The sequence below is a fragment of the Rhopilema esculentum genome, chromosome 12 (genome assembly GCF_057945365.1).
Source record: "Rhopilema esculentum isolate cy_ngs chromosome 12, ASM5794536v1, whole genome shotgun sequence".
Lineage (NCBI taxonomy): Eukaryota > Metazoa > Cnidaria > Scyphozoa > Rhizostomeae > Rhizostomatidae > Rhopilema > Rhopilema esculentum.
In genome coordinates, this window is record NC_142826.1 from 9,971,516 (window position 1) to 9,988,133 (window position 16,618).

Consider the following 16,618-nt stretch of genomic DNA (forward strand, 5'->3'; position numbering starts at 1 on the left):
ACATAACATAACGACATCAGAACTGAAAAAAGATCTTTTGATATATTGAATATTCTTATGTTCATTTAGATACAAATTTTTCCCATCAAAACATGACATTTAGATAAACATAGACAACCATGTTAAATTTTTGAAAAGAGCGGAGGTTTTCAGACAAAATAGCAGTTTAGCTCTACAGTGGTGTTTTTGCTCCCTCTGACCCCCTCTATCTACACCATTGCCACCAGCGCAGTTTAACCACCATGGCAATTTTAGCAACCAAAATAGCCACCCTAGCAGTTTTGGCAACCATAATTTTCAAAAACTTCTGGGGAGCATTCCCCATACCTCCTAGAAGTGTCTGCCTTATGATTTAATTTTTGTCCTGACCCGGGGCCCATAAATTCTCTCCGCGGCCCTGCAAAGGAAAGTTGAAGATTATATGTCATTTTCACATTTTTTCTGAGAAACTATTTTTTTGGGATCTTTTGGTTCAATAGCAAAATCGCAGCTGCTTAGGTATCAGTTACAGATGTTTTTGTACAACAATGACTAAGATACAAAATATAGCCCAAAAAATTCAAGACTTGCTTAGATCAGCCCACCCAAGATAAAAGAACACGCAAAGTAGATAGATATCATGGATATTGGCTTTTATTGCTTAATATGAAAGCTAAGATTTTGCATGGATAACAACATACAGTAGTCTCCTGGCATAGTCACACCAAATGTTGCTTTAAAACTTGCAAATGTAAGCTGAGTTTGACTGTAAGGCGGAGCTAAATTGAATGGTTTGGCAAATTTGGGTCTAAATTTTATGTGACTGTATAACGGGTAGTGTGACTTTCAGTGAAATGACTATAAATGGGTTATAGACTATGGTGGAATTGACTGTATATGAAGATCTTTAGGGACAAATTTTTAGATATCACTCAACCTAACGTATTTCTAAAAAGATTGCTTCCAAGGTTTATACACACAATATAATAAGTAACAAGGTGAGGCATTAAACTGTCAAGCCAATGTTATCGATTGAATATTGCTAGCCCCAATGTGTATCCTGGCGGCACACATTTGCTTTTTGCCTATTTACTTGGCATTTACTTTGTCTGCCGAGAGCAACACGTAAAATAGAAAACAATATGCTAAGATCAACAGTCGCAATAGCCTTTGAGAACATATCTTTGTCAAGGCATCTTATTTCAAATTGACAAAATATCTAACGACACGACAGGTGAATAACGAGTTTAAAAATCCCGCTTGGAATGGAACCATTTCATTTGCTGTCGAACAGGTGGCCATTTCCCGCGCAAAGTCACGGTCTACCTGCGAGACTTCTAGCCAGTAATACGTCAGCACATCACACGAGAAAAAAACACCGATTTAGGCCTACGATAGGAAGAAAGGGTCATTCAAATTTCCTTGCTGTATTACAGATCTGCAATCTAAAGATGTTGCCTAAGTGTCTTCGAGCACCCCTTTTTATATTATCGGTAAGTCTTGAAAAGTTTTAGCATCGAATCTTTTGAAATGTTCTTTCAAATCCTCATTAGGCCATTGCGCAGATATCAACATGGTAGCGTTTCTTGGCCTAAATCCTTTAAAAGTTGTGGTCACTCCGTCAAAAGATATTGAAATATTTTTATTTTCATATTCAGATCCTATTAATTGGGAAGTCATCAGCTTCATCAGCAACCCAATTGAACAGTTCTAATTATCAAACATTTTTAGGTGAGTTGTTTATACAGGAGTGTTTAATCTGCTTTCTTTCTATAAATTAAATTGGTCGTTAAACATTCATCAACAAATATATTCTATTCTGGTGGTATATAGGTCAGATGGCTTCACTCTTTTTAATTTTTGTAATTTTATCGAAAATTCAATGGTTTCCTTATAAAATTCACTGGCCGTATTCTACTTAGAAAATTCACTGGCGGTGCCCCATTTTCTTCCCCGGCACCGTTCTAGATTAAATATTTTATCTATGATTGTTTCCGGGGCAAGTAGCTAGTCTACATTCATTAATTTTAGCTAGGCAGATGCTCCAATCATAAACAATATATTAAAAATATTTTATCTTAATGAAATTTTGGAAATCAGAGTAGAACCATATTGATTACAAATAATTACTAAGCGCTGCGTCAAAGTATTTCTTTAAAAATAATAAATAATCTTATTGCATATAATTTTCTCCCTATCTCATTCCCCAATTTGCTAAATTTATATTATTATTTTTATTTATATTTATAGATTTTTCTCATCATTTTTTGTAAAAGAACAATTGAAATTCAAAATTGAAGAAATATAAGAGACACAACTTTTAGTTTTGAATAGTGTTTCAATAGTGTAGAATACAATTATGAGAAAACTCCAAGTTTAAAATACCCACATTTCTTTAGGAAGTAAAATACCAATAAATTTTGCTAAAGACTGTCACTACAACCTTGAAACTTTGGTTGCTACTGACAATGTGCTTGGTTTTTCAATAATTCAGTTAGGATAACCCGTTTGAATTTACCACCTGCCAAAGAGGTTCTTTTATTTTCAGAGGTAAGACCATGTGGTTATAAGAACATTTAATATGCTGGTGGCTGTTCTCTAAGTGCAATTTTACATTCACAATTTTGCCAATCATTATTTGTTTACATGTCTTAAGGGAAGGGGGTTATCTTTATCAGATTTGTGCAGACCTATTCAGGCTCTTATCTGGCTATCAGGGATCACATTAAATGTAAACCAGTTTATTTATGTCCTTGGTATGTTAAAATAGTTGCATATAAAATAGAATATATAAAAGTGCAGAAGCAATCATAACCATCAGAATATAAAACAACAGATCATGACGAAAATTTTGGATATAAGAAATTTAAAAAAAAGTTATCATTTTTAAAGGGCTTTTTTATTCCAGTAGACTTCATTTGATTAGGAAAAGGCTTTTTTTAGTTTGATAAATGTGGTACCTTCAATGCCTGCCAAAAGTACTTGGAACACCCAGCAATTTGCGATGAATTTTAGATCTTTCATTCTTTTCCAAAAAAAATTATTACTTCTGTCCTCTTCCCCCTAGAACAATGTTGATGGTTAAGGCAAAATATCATAAAGAGAAATCCAAAAGAAGCTGCTTCCTAATTGCTCCCTTACCTGTTTTGAGCTGCTGGGCTGCCCATTTGTAGCAATATTCAATAAAATGTATTATTCATGCAATACCTGATTCAATACCCCATTTAGTACTTTTTTTAATTCTAAAATTCTCTATTTGAAGGAAGGTTTAATGGACAGCTTTTTTGCATTGAATAGCTTTGTTTTTTAGCATTGAACACATTTTTTGCATTGAATGCCTTTTTGCTTCGAATGTGTTTTTTGCATTGAACATATTTTCTCTACTGAAAACCAATTTTTTTGCATTGAATAAATTTTTGAATTGAATACATTTTCTTGAATTGATTATATTTTATTGAACTGAATATATTTCATTGAACTGAATACCTTTTATTGAACTGAATACAGATTTTCGGATGCGTTTTGTTGTATTGATTGTATGCTTTACATTAAATCTTCCTTTAAATGAAGAATTTTACAATTAAATCAGAATTAAATTGGAAATTTGCTTGAATAAAACATTTCTTGAATATTGCTACAAATGGGCAGCTATATCCATGGGGGAGAGGGGGATGGCTGAATTTGACCTTGCAAACTTACTTCAGTGTTCCAAGACTTTCGGCAGGCATATGACAAAACATTTGCAGCATCATTTGAAGTTGTGTCATCTACAAACTTAATTTTTTCAATTTTACTTTTTTCAGATACCAATAAAGTTGCACTAATCAATTTTTATGCTGAATGGTAAGAGAACTTCTGTTTTTTTATAAAAAATTGTCATATTAAGAAACACATTTTATGAAGGTATGGTATATAAAAGAATACATGCAAAATGTTGTGGTATGTTAAAGCAGAATTAGATGATTAAGATGTGTCGCAAGCCTTACAGTTCCTTTTTCCCTGATGATTTCAATGTTGTTCAGGGAACAAGTAATATTGAAAGTTGCCATGTCACTTACAGTGTTGTTGCCATTTCTTATTCATCAAACCATTAAAAGACATTTCCTCGCTCAGTGTGTACTCAGTTTGCAAGGACAAATGGTTATAAATACAATCAGAATAGCATATGATTCTGGATGACCTCACATGAAAGTTTACTTTGAATTGCTTTGAATGTTTCGATGTAGATTTGTGTTAGTTCCAAACCAAGAGATGTTATTTTGCGTTGTGAAGTATGTGTTTGACTATAGTTGTGTATGAGTTATATAAATGCTTTCTTCGTCATGGTTTGATAAGAAAGTTATTTTCAAAGGATCTCACTGTGGTTTAAATTATTAAAACTTTCAAATCTGCAAATGTATATTCATTTAAATAGAAGGCCTGGCTATATGAGGCAGGCAATAGCACTAATCAATCAAACAATAATTCACCTGCCACTCCAGCCATAGATTTGTGTTGGCATTGAAGCTAAACAATATTTTTCACATGTTGAATGTCTGTTCATCCAGGATACCATAACTTATTTACGTTAATCACATAGAAATATCTTGCATCATATTTCATATATTAGTGCTATGTCAAGAATTTTGCCTTTTTGGGAATACAAAATAGTCCCACCAAGCATTGACCTAGTCTGACCAAACATTGGCATTGTCATTTGGTTGCTTTTATAAAACTAGTGAAAATATCAGATCTCCATGTGTTTTTAAGAAGACTACCTCACAACATAGTTTCATTCAACAACGAAATTAAAACACTATATCAGCATTTCATTGGGTTGTTTTTTATTTTCAACATTTCTATCAACTTTTTGCCACAGGCATTCCATTGGAGTCCATTGAGCAGCCTGCTACCGTGGCCTGTCCTTCATTTACACACAACTCAATTTACTTTGGTCTACATCATAAATGTTCAAACAGAAATGTTCATGTTTGAATCAAAACAAGTGCTTTCTAAAGTCACTTTTAACCCTTCCTCACACTGAGACGCTTTTTAACAGCATTTTTGTTAAGTTAATAATGGAAAGTGTTTTCAGAGAATTGATCTTTTGAGAAGTGTTTCCCAGTTTCAAGGTTCATGTTATCTTGTCTTGAGCTGTAAAATGTGGTAGATACTTCTTTCAAAATAGATCAGCTGTGGAGTTAAGAATATGGAGGAAGTTATAGGAATTAGTGAATAAAAATCAGATTACAAACAAAAGTAGATATAACTTGTGATCCATTTTGTTTAGTTGCAGAATGTTTGTTTTGTTTTGAAGATCATCTTGATTTTTGATATTTTCCTTCTAACTTGCATGGTATTTAATAGTTGCTTTCAAAGAATTAGTTGATGAATTCTACATCATGTAAAAGTCACCTGCCTGACTCAAACAAGTAGAGAGATTTACCTCCTACCTGCCAAAATTCATGTGGCCAGGCCTCCTGATAGATTGTGACTTTGGATTTGGTGTGGGTTGTATTGTGTTAAGATTTTCTTCTAATTTATTGTTGATAATGGTAGCAGTTGCTTTACATACAGTTAGTTGCCTTTTGAAATGATGTTCCAATGAGTTGTGAGAGTTGAGCAGATTTGGATAATATAATGTACAGTTGAAGGAGGGGCTAGGCGGTCAAAAAGAGTTTTAAAAAATGTCCTTTTTTAATGAGAGTGGTTGTGATAGTGTAACTTTTTTGAATTCATTAATGATAAATTATGATCTGAATTTATGCAACTATCTTTCTTTTTATTCCAATCCCAAGAAAGCCATTAGTTTAATTAGTATGGAAAAAAAATGATGTATGATACAGAGATCTCCTATCCCTAAAAGTTGATAAAAATTTTTTGAATTTTGATTTTTCCAATGTTCTTTTGAAAAAAGTTGAACATTTGCACAACCTCATTAAAAGAGTAATTTGATATAAGCTTGAAACTCACAAATAAAGAATTTAATGCCTGTGGTTGGTTGCAAACATAAGTTCCAGATGTACAGCAATGTCTGTATGTATGTATTAATTTTGAAAATTAGTTGGTAAAAACTCAAAATCATCATCATCATCATCATCATCATCATCATCATCATCATCATCATCATCATCATCATCATCATCTCAGCCTGCTGGGGAGTGGCCTCCACAGCTGTCTCCACGCTCTTCAATCTTGTGCCACATGAGTCCACAGGCTGCCAGCTTTCTTTTCTATCTCATCTCTTCATCGTCTTTTTGGCCTTCCTCTTCTTGGTCTTCCATTTCTCAAGGTCCATTCTGTTGTTATCTTTGCCCATTAAAACTCAAAATAGCTTAAGATAAATACCCTGGCTACAGGTCTTTGGAAATTTTCCCCCATGTTTATACAATAGGATCAGGGTGCTGACATGGCAGTTCAATGCCTAAACTTTCATCTACTGCACAATCTTGAAAATCACAGAGATATATCACAACAGGAGTGGCGGCATGGGGGGGCAAGGGGGGGCTTTAGCCCCCCCTAGATTTTTGTTAGCCCCCCCGTCGGCAGCCAATCAATTTTTGCTTTCTCAATACCGTCGGCACTTGATGGATGTCACCCGGTTTACATGTTGTTTGAATGACATAAATAATCGAGGAGAAAACTGTACTGGCTGGTTTATGGTTTTCCCAATGGCTTTTCTTCGGCAATTTTACTATCATAGTGGCATTATATCCTGTCGCTTCCGTGAAAGCTGTGACTTAATTTCATGGTGCTCCTTCGCATGACCCACAATACCATCGTGCTCCTTTCGGTTGAAATCCCTGTTGCTGCTCATGCTAATGCCAATTCATGCGAAACGTGCAGAGATGCTTGATTTGGACCATGTTTTGGACCGTTTCAAGGAAATTTACCCTAACAACAGCAAAATCACGCTGTAATAAAAAAGTCTTAAATGAATTTTCTTCTTAAAGGATTCTCTTTTCGTTTCAAGACATTATTATTGCCAATGAAAACATTTCGATCATGAGCACATTTTGCGTAATAAATCTTTCAAAAAGCACTTCTTGTCCTTTTTCATCAACTATTTTTCAATAGCATTGTTCACCGCATAGCTTGCGACAAACAAATGGTTTAGAGAAAACCATCGATTAACTTCTTCCAACATAGATAGGAAGAAATATTCAACAATAGGCAATATTTGCGCATTAAGTTTCTTACAAGGCACAAATTGCCGAGAAAATCTCGTGGACTCCGACATAGGTTGGAAAGTGGGGACGGGGAGGGGGCAAGGGAGAATTTTGCACCCACAACAAACGATTTTGGAAAAATGCTCTATTTCTTGCTCTATATGCTTGCTTGCTCTTGGAAAAATGCTCTATATCGGTGCCCCTTCATTGGAGGTGCTGCTCAGGGGCGTCGCGACTGGGGGGTTGTCACACCCACCCCAATAGTATCTCAATAGAAAATTTCAGGTAAAATCCGCTCGGTGGAAGAAACGCTTTAGGTATTTCAGAGACCTTCCTGTCATAAAATCAATAAAGGTTCAAGCAATCTTAGGTAAAATTGTGCCTCGTGTCCATTTCTCCTGAAGTTTCTCAGTAGAAGCTTCAACTGCAATTCATTATGATCTCCAGATTTTTCTTAACATTCATAAGGCATGCTGGAGAGAGGGATCTAAATTTAAAAGTAACTGACAACCTGGTATTTTTCAAGACCACGGCGAAATTGTTGTTTTTATCTGCTGTAAAAAAGTTTTGCAAAAAGACAATAATTTTCAATAGGATTAGGAGGATTGCTTTAGTGAAATTTGCTTAAAAGAGTGCATTTTCCAGGGAACTAGAAGCATCACAATTCGAAAATTTCCTGCCCCTTCGGCGGCAACCATGGTGCCGCCTCAGTTAGTAACTATACATTTTGCCCGTCCCGATATAGAGATTTGACAAGGCTATTAGGAAAGTAGGTTATTTTCATACAGAGTTAGATTGACAAAATGTATTGCAGAGGTTTGTGACACTAGCTAAAAAGTTTCAGGCAATAATTTTTTAATCAGGTAAATTTGCATTCCACACCCTCCCCCCCCCCCCCAACGAGGCTTGCCTCGCGACGGCCCTGCCTGCTATATGGGGCAAATCGATTTTTTTTTCTGTCGGCAATTTGACACATCCAGCGTCGGCAGTTACGGAGAATATAAACTTCGGCACCTTGAAGGTTTGTCTCTAGCGCCACCCCTGTATCACAACTGTTAAGACATCATGTTTTCTCTAATGTTTAGAATAAGCTCTCCATTTTCATAACATTTCTATTATAACCACCACCTTTTTTCCATCATCTAAAACCTACAGAATTCAGCAAGCTTCTCTAGCCACTAATAGGGCTTTTAGGAAATGAATACTTCATCCAAAAAAATTTCTAATTTTTGCTCTTGACTGCAGGTCATAAAGCTACTAAAAGGTTTCTGTCAACCACAGATAAATTAAAGGGATAATTTATATTTACAGGTGCAGATTTAGCCAGATGCTTGCTCCCATATTTGACCAGGCAGCTGCAATAATTAAGGAAGAGTATCCAGTAAGTATTATCACATTTCAACCCATTTTATTTTACAGTAGATTGTGATGATAATTTTCCAACATAATATTCATTACCCTTCACTATATGTATTATTTTGTTTAATGTAAAACATGCTACGATTATTTCTGGGTGGCCCTGTTGACATATTTCTCATAACAGAATCATTTTCTTGTGTTTGGCTCAATTTATAGCAGTTCTTTTTTTGTAGATGTTGTATGTATTATGTCTACCCTTCTGTGAACGCCTTTTTGTAATTATAATATGTATTTATTGACTTCACAGGACTCTGCAGCATTAGGAAAAGTTGACTGTGAAACAGAGCATCAGATTTCATCAGATAATGCAATTTCCAAGTATCCAACATTGAAAATTTTCAGAAATGGAAAGGTATGTATATGGATAAACGTGTAAACAATGTTAACTAACGATATAAAATATCTATTTGATAGAAGCCTATTTTTTAGTAAAATGACATTTCAGGTTGTAAATGAGTTAGTTTTTTTACTGGTGGTGAGATTGGCCAGTTTTTGCTCTTAGCCACTTATGGCTCCATCTGCAGTTGCTGTACAAATCCGTTTCTTATGGTAACTGTAACATTATGCTTAAGTTTCATATCATCAGACAGTGAAACCATGCAAAAACGTTTATGGTATATTTGCTTCGGATGCTTATTTCACTGTGATTCAAATCCAAAATGCTGGTCAAAGTCTTTTTAAATAACATTTTGAAAACAATTTTTTTGCTTCATTTCTTTTTAAATTTGAAAACTTGGAAGTCATTTGGATGAGGCAGAACTGGATGTGATAGCTTTAACCTTGCCAAGAAGTACACGGAGAAAGATAAATCTGAGTTCTTTAAAGGGACAGGGTCATGTGTAAGGCTGCGGGACAATGTTTTTGTGTGGATGCTTGTGAATGGGTTGAATCCACCACATCAGCTGAAATGAGATTTGGTAGGACAGAGAATCACAGCCCATCGGGAAGATCCTAATGTCATTTGTTACAAAAAAATTATTTTTTCATTGCCAAGGCCTTGAAGATTTTACCAAAGATTTTATTTATACGTATTGCTCAACATCATTTCATCGATCAGTCCACGAAAAAGAAGCAGTTTGTATTGCAGCAGGAACATAAGAAATGACCATCCTAACGGGCTGTTTAGCCAAAGAGACAGCACATAAACATCTGTCTTTTAAAGCCCTGGTTCAAAACAGTACACATTGCTGAAAGCCAATGGTTTAAGAATGATTCAGACTTGACAGCATTGCTGTAAGCATCAAGATTTCACGGCCTGCCATTTTGTCAGACACTCCGCTTTGACAAATGGTAAACAAAATTCCTCTTACAAGCAGACTGTCCCGCACAAAATGTTAAGGTTACGTGACCCAGCCCCTTTTAAATTCTGTGACAGGAAGTTTTGAGTTCCTTCCTTTTGGCTCAAGATGTACTTTTAAGATCATAAAAATGTGCAACAGTTGATATAAGCTATCTCAAACTTTATAGAAGAACTGAGCTTTTTTCCAGATAATTCTGAACTGATAAGAACTGATAAGAACTGAGCTTTTTTCCAGCCAATGTTTGAAATAGCCAATGTCCCATCAAAATCCTAACTTTTTTAACTAAGTTTGAGATTAGTTATAAAGCACTGAAAAAAGTTTAAGATAACTTTTGGCTAATTTAATCAAAGTCTCATTTTATAAAGTATATGATTCCATGGTCATCTGTTTTCATTTCTGGTTTAATTCCATTCCCACAATATATATAACTGAGCTCAAGATGATATATCAAAGTAAGGGGAAGTGGAAAGAAATTATGGAAAAGAAAGCGAAAGTTTGAGAGTATGGGAATTCACCATAATGAGTGTCAAGTGTTTTGCACTTTCACAATATATAAATGAGGGTCATTCAGCCAGAATTATTTTCTTAATAAGCACATTGTTTTATGATACGTTTTAAGGCAGATTGTTTGTTAAACATGTACCTTTCCACCACATTCAGTTAAATCTAATTCGTAATTTAAAAAACTTTGTTGTGGTAAATTTGTTAGGCACATTTTACAAACTTTTCTTCTCTCTTTAGCCCATGAGAAAAGAGTACAGAGGCCAAAGATCAGTCGATGCTTTTACAAATTTTATCAGAAAGGAAATGAAACCAAGTGTAAAGGAATATCATTCGAAAGAAGATTTTACCCCAGATGTAAGTTCTGTTTGTTGCAAGTTATTATCTGCCTTGGTAAATTACCAAAAGTCAGCTTTGAGACCAGCAATGTTTGATGAATTTGCAAGGCAATAACTATACGTTTGGCTTTCAAAAGTTTATGAAAACATAAACTAGGCTCGTGTATCCCATAGCTTCTTTCTCAAAGATATTTGACTCATGCTACCGAACAAGAGGTCTTCAGATGAGGCATTTGTTTTGAAATATGTTTGGATTTGACGTTCTGAAATGTTATTCATTTGATGTTTTTTGTTTAGCTGACTTTTTGTTTAGCCAATTAAATTTTTCTTGCTTTTTTAGACAAAAAGAAATAGTGTTTTTGGCTACTTTGAATCAAGAACTTCTGAAGATTACAAAGTATTCGAAAAGGTAAGTCACTTGTGTGAAAAGGTATCTATGATAGCACAAGTGTAAAAATGCAACCATTATTTGTTGGTCATCCTATGTAAGTTTACGAATAGTAATATAGTTATGTCATGTTTGGAGGCTGGCCTTACCAAGATTTTGACAAAAAGAATACTTTACAGTGCATAACACTGTCTTTTTATTAGTAACAGCAAGAAGCAAAGATGTAAATTTGTTTCTGTTCCTTGTTTGTCTGTGATAGCTTGCTATTTTTAGACTCACTAATGAATTTCCTATCCCCATTTTCAGATTGCAGATGAACTACGGGATGACTGTGACTTTTGGGTTGGCTTTGGGTATGTTTCATGTTTTATATTTCCATAGACTATTTTGGCGGAACAGAATCTCAAAATGGCTTTGAAAAAGCAAACATTTAAAATCATACTTAGACTTCTTGTCCGGCCCTCTTCAGAGCATAAAACAGTACTGGCAAGCGGCACTGATTGGGCACAAAGTTTGGACCTGTAACTGGGTATATATATTTCCTAGCTTAGAGTTTCAATCATTTTTTTGTATCACGTTATATTCGCTGAAGATTATCAGACAAAAAGCTAAAGTATGTTTCAAAATGTCTGCGTTTTCCAAACCATTTTGAATTTCCAAAAACCGTTGAGCCATTTTTATTAATAAGTTAAGCAGCATCTGTTTTCAATAAATTGTAACGGTATTTTTTATCTTCTATTATTATGCTTACGCTATATATATTTTTTGAAGAAACTTTTGCCTCAAAATTTTGGGAATAATGAACCAGTCAAAGGCCATACGCATCACAGAAGTTTATTGGTCGATGTAGGGTCTTGTTACAAAGGTTTGAATTCCGTTAACTTGTATCCATCCTTTCATTTTAGCGAAGCATCGCAGAAGGAGAGGGCACTTGGAGATGGTGTTGTATTCCGTGCAAAGCAGGTAAGCTGAAATATAATTTGGCAATTGAGCATTCCGTTTCTTTGATATCCCAGTGGGCTAGGTCCTCATAATACTTCGCGGTGTCTCCTTGCCTTACAATATCGGTTAATTTACAAGCAAAACATGTCAGAATCGCTATATTGTGTCCTTGTTTGCCGTATTTTCTCAATTTTACTTCTTAACTTTCAATTGCATGGATAAAACTCATTTCACTTCAGATAATTGCAAGTGCAACGTTTGATAATAATTATTCATTCATTTTCTGTTTTCTAAGATATGGTGAGTATTTTTATTAAATAGATTGTAGCTTCTCCTTTTTGTTTATTCGACGAACCCCGCATTTTGATGTCGCGAATTTATATTGTTGGCAGTTGTTGTGAGTTCCAAATGAGGAAGTCCATATAATGATGCAGTAGATACGAGCATTGCAAATGCAAAACTAAGCAAGAGGATATTAAGTGAGAGGAATTTACTGTTGTGGTTAAACTTTTTTTTTCTGACAAAGCTGAAAAAAATCATCTATGGAATAGAATCAAATAGAATCATCTATGGTTTGCTTCTGACAAAGCAAACCATAGACGGTTCTATTTAAAGTCCATTTCTTAGAGACTTTGATTAAAAAAATACCAGTTAAATGTTGGATAAAAACAAAAGTTTCACCCGAAGGAAGGTCGAGGCAATTTCTGAATTCTTTCTGACTTTAACCTTTCTTTGCAACATTGGTTTTATGTAACTAAAAATCTTTCAGACCCCGGTAGACCAAGATCTTATATACACTGGTGATTTGCTGAAGTCTGAACTGTTGAAAGCCTGGGTCAATGACAAATGCGTACCACTTGTCAGAGAAATAACATTTGAAAATGGTGAAGAACTTACTGAAGAAGGACTGCCATTTTTATTGCTCTTTCATCGGCCAGAAGACACTGAAAGTATAAAAAAATTCAAGGATATAATCGCGAAAGAGTTATACCACGAAAAAGGTAGGTTTGCATTCTACCAGTAGAAATAACCCAAGCACGTGAACTCTTAGATGTGTTTATCAGAAATAAAATAATTGTTATTACACAAACTCGTAGGGCGAATATAAACGAGGATAGATTTTTGGAGAACCCCCTGAGCTAATTTGAACGCTGGTTTATTGGTTAAAAAAATGTTTTGCTTAGACCGAGTTCTAGATAAGCTTCGTTGGGATTTGGAATCCGAAATTTTCATTTCTAATTGCATTTGTTATTTTGTTCTACTGGACCAAGAAGCTCCAATGAAAACACGCAATACCGTCCACTATGTGATATACGCACACGACCCCCGTCACCGACCCTTTGGTTTTGACTTCCATGTCCCCGTCTATTTTTCTTCTCAGCGGGCCTAGACTTCCCCAAGTAATTCGATTTTTTTACACTGAATTTGGTCTTTATAGTAATTTGTTTTAAACAAATTAAGAATTATACTGTGTATTTAAAATTTAAAGAGCAAAGGGCACGGCAAAAAATTCAGAAAGCTAGTATTTTTTACACTTTATGGTCATTAAATGAGCTTTGATTGCTGATTTTTAATTAACAATTTTTTTCTTCAGCCTGTCTCTATTCGCATTAAATTTCTGTCCTTAATTATCAAAACTAACAGACTTCTTTTTAAAGATTGACTTTCTCACTGCTTTGCTCTCCTTCAACAGAGAGAATCAACTTCCTACATGCGGATGGAACCAGATTCTCACATCCACTCCATCATCTGGAAAAAAGTGAACAGGTAAACAGTTCTTTTCCACATGACGGCTTAACAGTTAAGCTCATCTGAAACTGCTGTATTTTGATCATATCAGCTCTTAGGGTTATAAATAGTTAATAGCAGTCATATTACCTTCGCAGTTGACGACAGCTCAAACAAGGTTACACAAGATGGCAAGGTTATACCGCCTTGGGATTTTAATCTGTGTAGCGTCGAAGCTACTGGTGTTCATATATGGTTGTTTGTCACTGAGATCGTTGTGATTCGTGTCTGATCTCACTGTGATCGGTTACCTTGATCTGGGGCTCCAAAAGGCTCCAATCTTGAGACAGACTTTGTTGTCTTGCGTTGCCAAAAGTGTTATGATTTTGCATGATCAGAAATTGAATGATCGTTTCCTAGTAAAAGGCGTACACATGAAAGTGGATGGAAGGCTTTAACCTTTTTTTGAAATCCCTTAATCAACGGGTTTAGATTCCATGGAGTGCACAAACATTGTTTTTACACAATATTATTTTCCCTTTTAGGATCTACCAATGATAGCAATCGACAGTTTCAGACACATGTATCTGTTTCCTAAATTCGAAGATATCAAGTAAGTAATGCATATGTCATTAAAATCAATTAAATTTTAGTAAATTTTAAAGTCTTAAATTACGCTTCTGTTAATAAGTATCCACTTTATTAATTTTACAACTTTTTTCAAAAACCCACCTTTCTTCTCCGCCCGTACTGAGTATTGTTGCTGTCCTGAAAAGCAAAGACATCCAGGTCAGTTCCTTGTGTAGCAGAAATCCTTAAAAAACTAGATTTATAACAGCTTCAACCAAACCTCTTTGCACCAAACGTTTTCTCGTTATGTTTATCATATCAGATATTGACGCTAACAAACTGTTCGTTTATCCATAGCACCCCTGGCAAGCTGCAACAGTTTATCGATGATCTTCACTCGGGTAAACTTCATAGAGAGTACCACAATGGGCCTGACCCGACAGAACCTCCTCAGATAGAGGTTCACGAAGAGGTATGTCCGTTGATTTTACCGAATCTGCTAGCATTTTTGCCGTCCTTATATTTTGTAAATCTGAACTTATAGCAGCATTCAAGGTAAACTCGAAAAAACCTAACGATATCTCATTACACTCTACCTACCATACATATTTTTTAAGCTTGGGAAGTGAAATGAACAGACACAAAGTCCTTAAACCTTAAAGTATGATTGCCAGTTTAAATGAGTCGTTATTCGACTGCTTTTAGAGAAGGTATTACCAACTATAGCGGCTTTGCGTTGAGTACTTTTTAGTTCTCTTAGCTATTCGTAATGGAATTTATACAGGTCCAGAGTGATGGAACTGAATACTCCAACGCCTTTTGGATCTTCGGGACAAACTTTAATATTTTGTGTAATGTTTTGTAAACTTAAGTGGAATCTTTAGAGTAAAAGAACTTTGTTTTGGCTCTTTTTTCAAATTTGTCGCTCTTTACATCAGGCTGGAGAAGGCGATGCACAGGTGGAGCAAAAGACAGAACACCCTGACAAAGCTAGCCAGGAGCAAGCGGGATCGACTTACGATGAGAGTGGAAGTGGTGCCAAAAGTGGTCCTCCTGAGACTGTATTTAGTAAATTATTGCCAAGCGAGAATAGGTACACTTTATTAAGATATAGAGACGAACTTTAATAAAAGGAGATGCAAGTGAAACGAAAATATTTTGATACGTAGATATTGAATTTATTATTTCTGCGTAAAGGTATGTAACAGCTTAATGGGATAACAAGGCAGTATTCTAGAACCCCACATCCGCACCATCCCTTCTCAATGCATATATATGAAATAACAGTCTTGAAACAATCGGAGCTAAAAGCTGATACCTTTTACCTCGTGTGACCCAGTTTACCACTTGGGTGACCGTTGTTATTTATATAATACACCCCAAGTTTTTGCCATGGATTTGGCTGTATTACAGTGCATTTTGTATGTTTAAAAAATCTTTTTAAGGTTACATAAAGTTTTATGATAATGTTAAAAATGCTGTATTTTCGTTTCTTGTATTCCAAGTCAACATTCCTACCAGTGATAGAAGTGTTAGGATCTATATTCAATTGAGAAGGTAACTGTAAGAAAAAGTAGACGGATCAAAGGTGTCTTAGAAAAGAAATTTTTGTATATCTTTACTACATTTCATAATAGTTGAAAAATCTTTGAGTTGCATGAGATGTAATGGAATTATAGGATTGAGATAAAGCCACGCATGGATATTGTTACATTAATTTCGTGCTTTGAATTAGTTTTAGTCCTATGTGTTGTTAAAAGAGGGAAAATTGCACAAGAAAAGGTTTCCTTCTGCTCTTATAGAAATATGAGTGAATGTAGTATGAAAAATAAAACAGGCGTACTTTATGAGACCTACTGAGGTTAAAATCGTCTATTATGGTTCAAATCCTTCTTCAAGCTGTTTGGAAAGCTGATACCTAGGGACTCAAAAGAGTCTAAATTTGGAACCTTCCTACCTTTTTTCATTTCATGGCATTTCCCATTATCTTCTCTGTAATTTTTTTTTAATTCATTTTGTTTTATTTAAAGCTTTCAGTGCACTATCGGTTTGCTAAGATTGAAAATACACGCTACATGGTCAGTTACACACAAAACCGAAGAGATAGATTTTAATGTTCCAAGGGTCTAGTTGTTTGTTTATTTTGCAAATGAGTCAAGAAATCTCACATCAATGGATATATTGTGGTGTCGCACAGTCAAGCTGGACTTATTGAGGGTAAGAGGGGTGTTTTTAAAAGCAAGAGCTTTTCGTCATATAGGGGTGTTTCGTCAGCGAATTTTCATACTTGTCGGCAAGCTCGTC

The 16,618-nt window shown here is 35.1% G+C and overlaps 1 protein-coding gene across 1 annotated transcript; it reads left to right on the forward strand.

Annotated features, from left to right (window-relative positions):
• Window positions 1-1,311: 1,311 nt before the first annotated feature.
• Window positions 1,312-16,182, forward strand: LOC135681601 (endoplasmic reticulum resident protein 44). Its single transcript, XM_065196150.2, has 14 exons — window positions 1,312-1,472; window positions 1,638-1,710; window positions 3,783-3,822; window positions 8,439-8,508; window positions 8,794-8,898; window positions 10,589-10,705; window positions 11,027-11,095; window positions 11,381-11,427; window positions 11,980-12,037; window positions 12,786-13,017; window positions 13,710-13,783; window positions 14,290-14,357; window positions 14,672-14,786; window positions 15,253-16,182. Exons 1-14 carry the CDS (start codon window positions 1,431-1,433, stop codon window positions 15,439-15,441), a joined length of 1,299 nt encoding a protein of 432 aa, XP_065052222.2. The 5' UTR covers window positions 1,312-1,430; the 3' UTR covers window positions 15,442-16,182.
• Window positions 16,183-16,618: the final 436 nt, after the last annotated feature.

What these genes read in the sequence shown, in the direction of transcription:
- LOC135681601 (XM_065196150.2), top strand. Translation starts at nt 1,431, where the DNA reads ATGTTGCCTAAGTGTCTTCGAGCACCCCTTTTTATATTATCG. An exon ending in TAATTATCAAACATTTTTAG is followed by an intron (nt 1,711 to 3,782) that starts GTGAGTTGTTTA and finishes TACTTTTTTCAG; the next exon opens with ATACCAATAAAGTTGCACTA. An exon ending in ATCAATTTTTATGCTGAATG is followed by an intron (nt 3,823 to 8,438) that starts GTAAGAGAACTT and finishes TTATATTTACAG; the next exon opens with GTGCAGATTTAGCCAGATGC.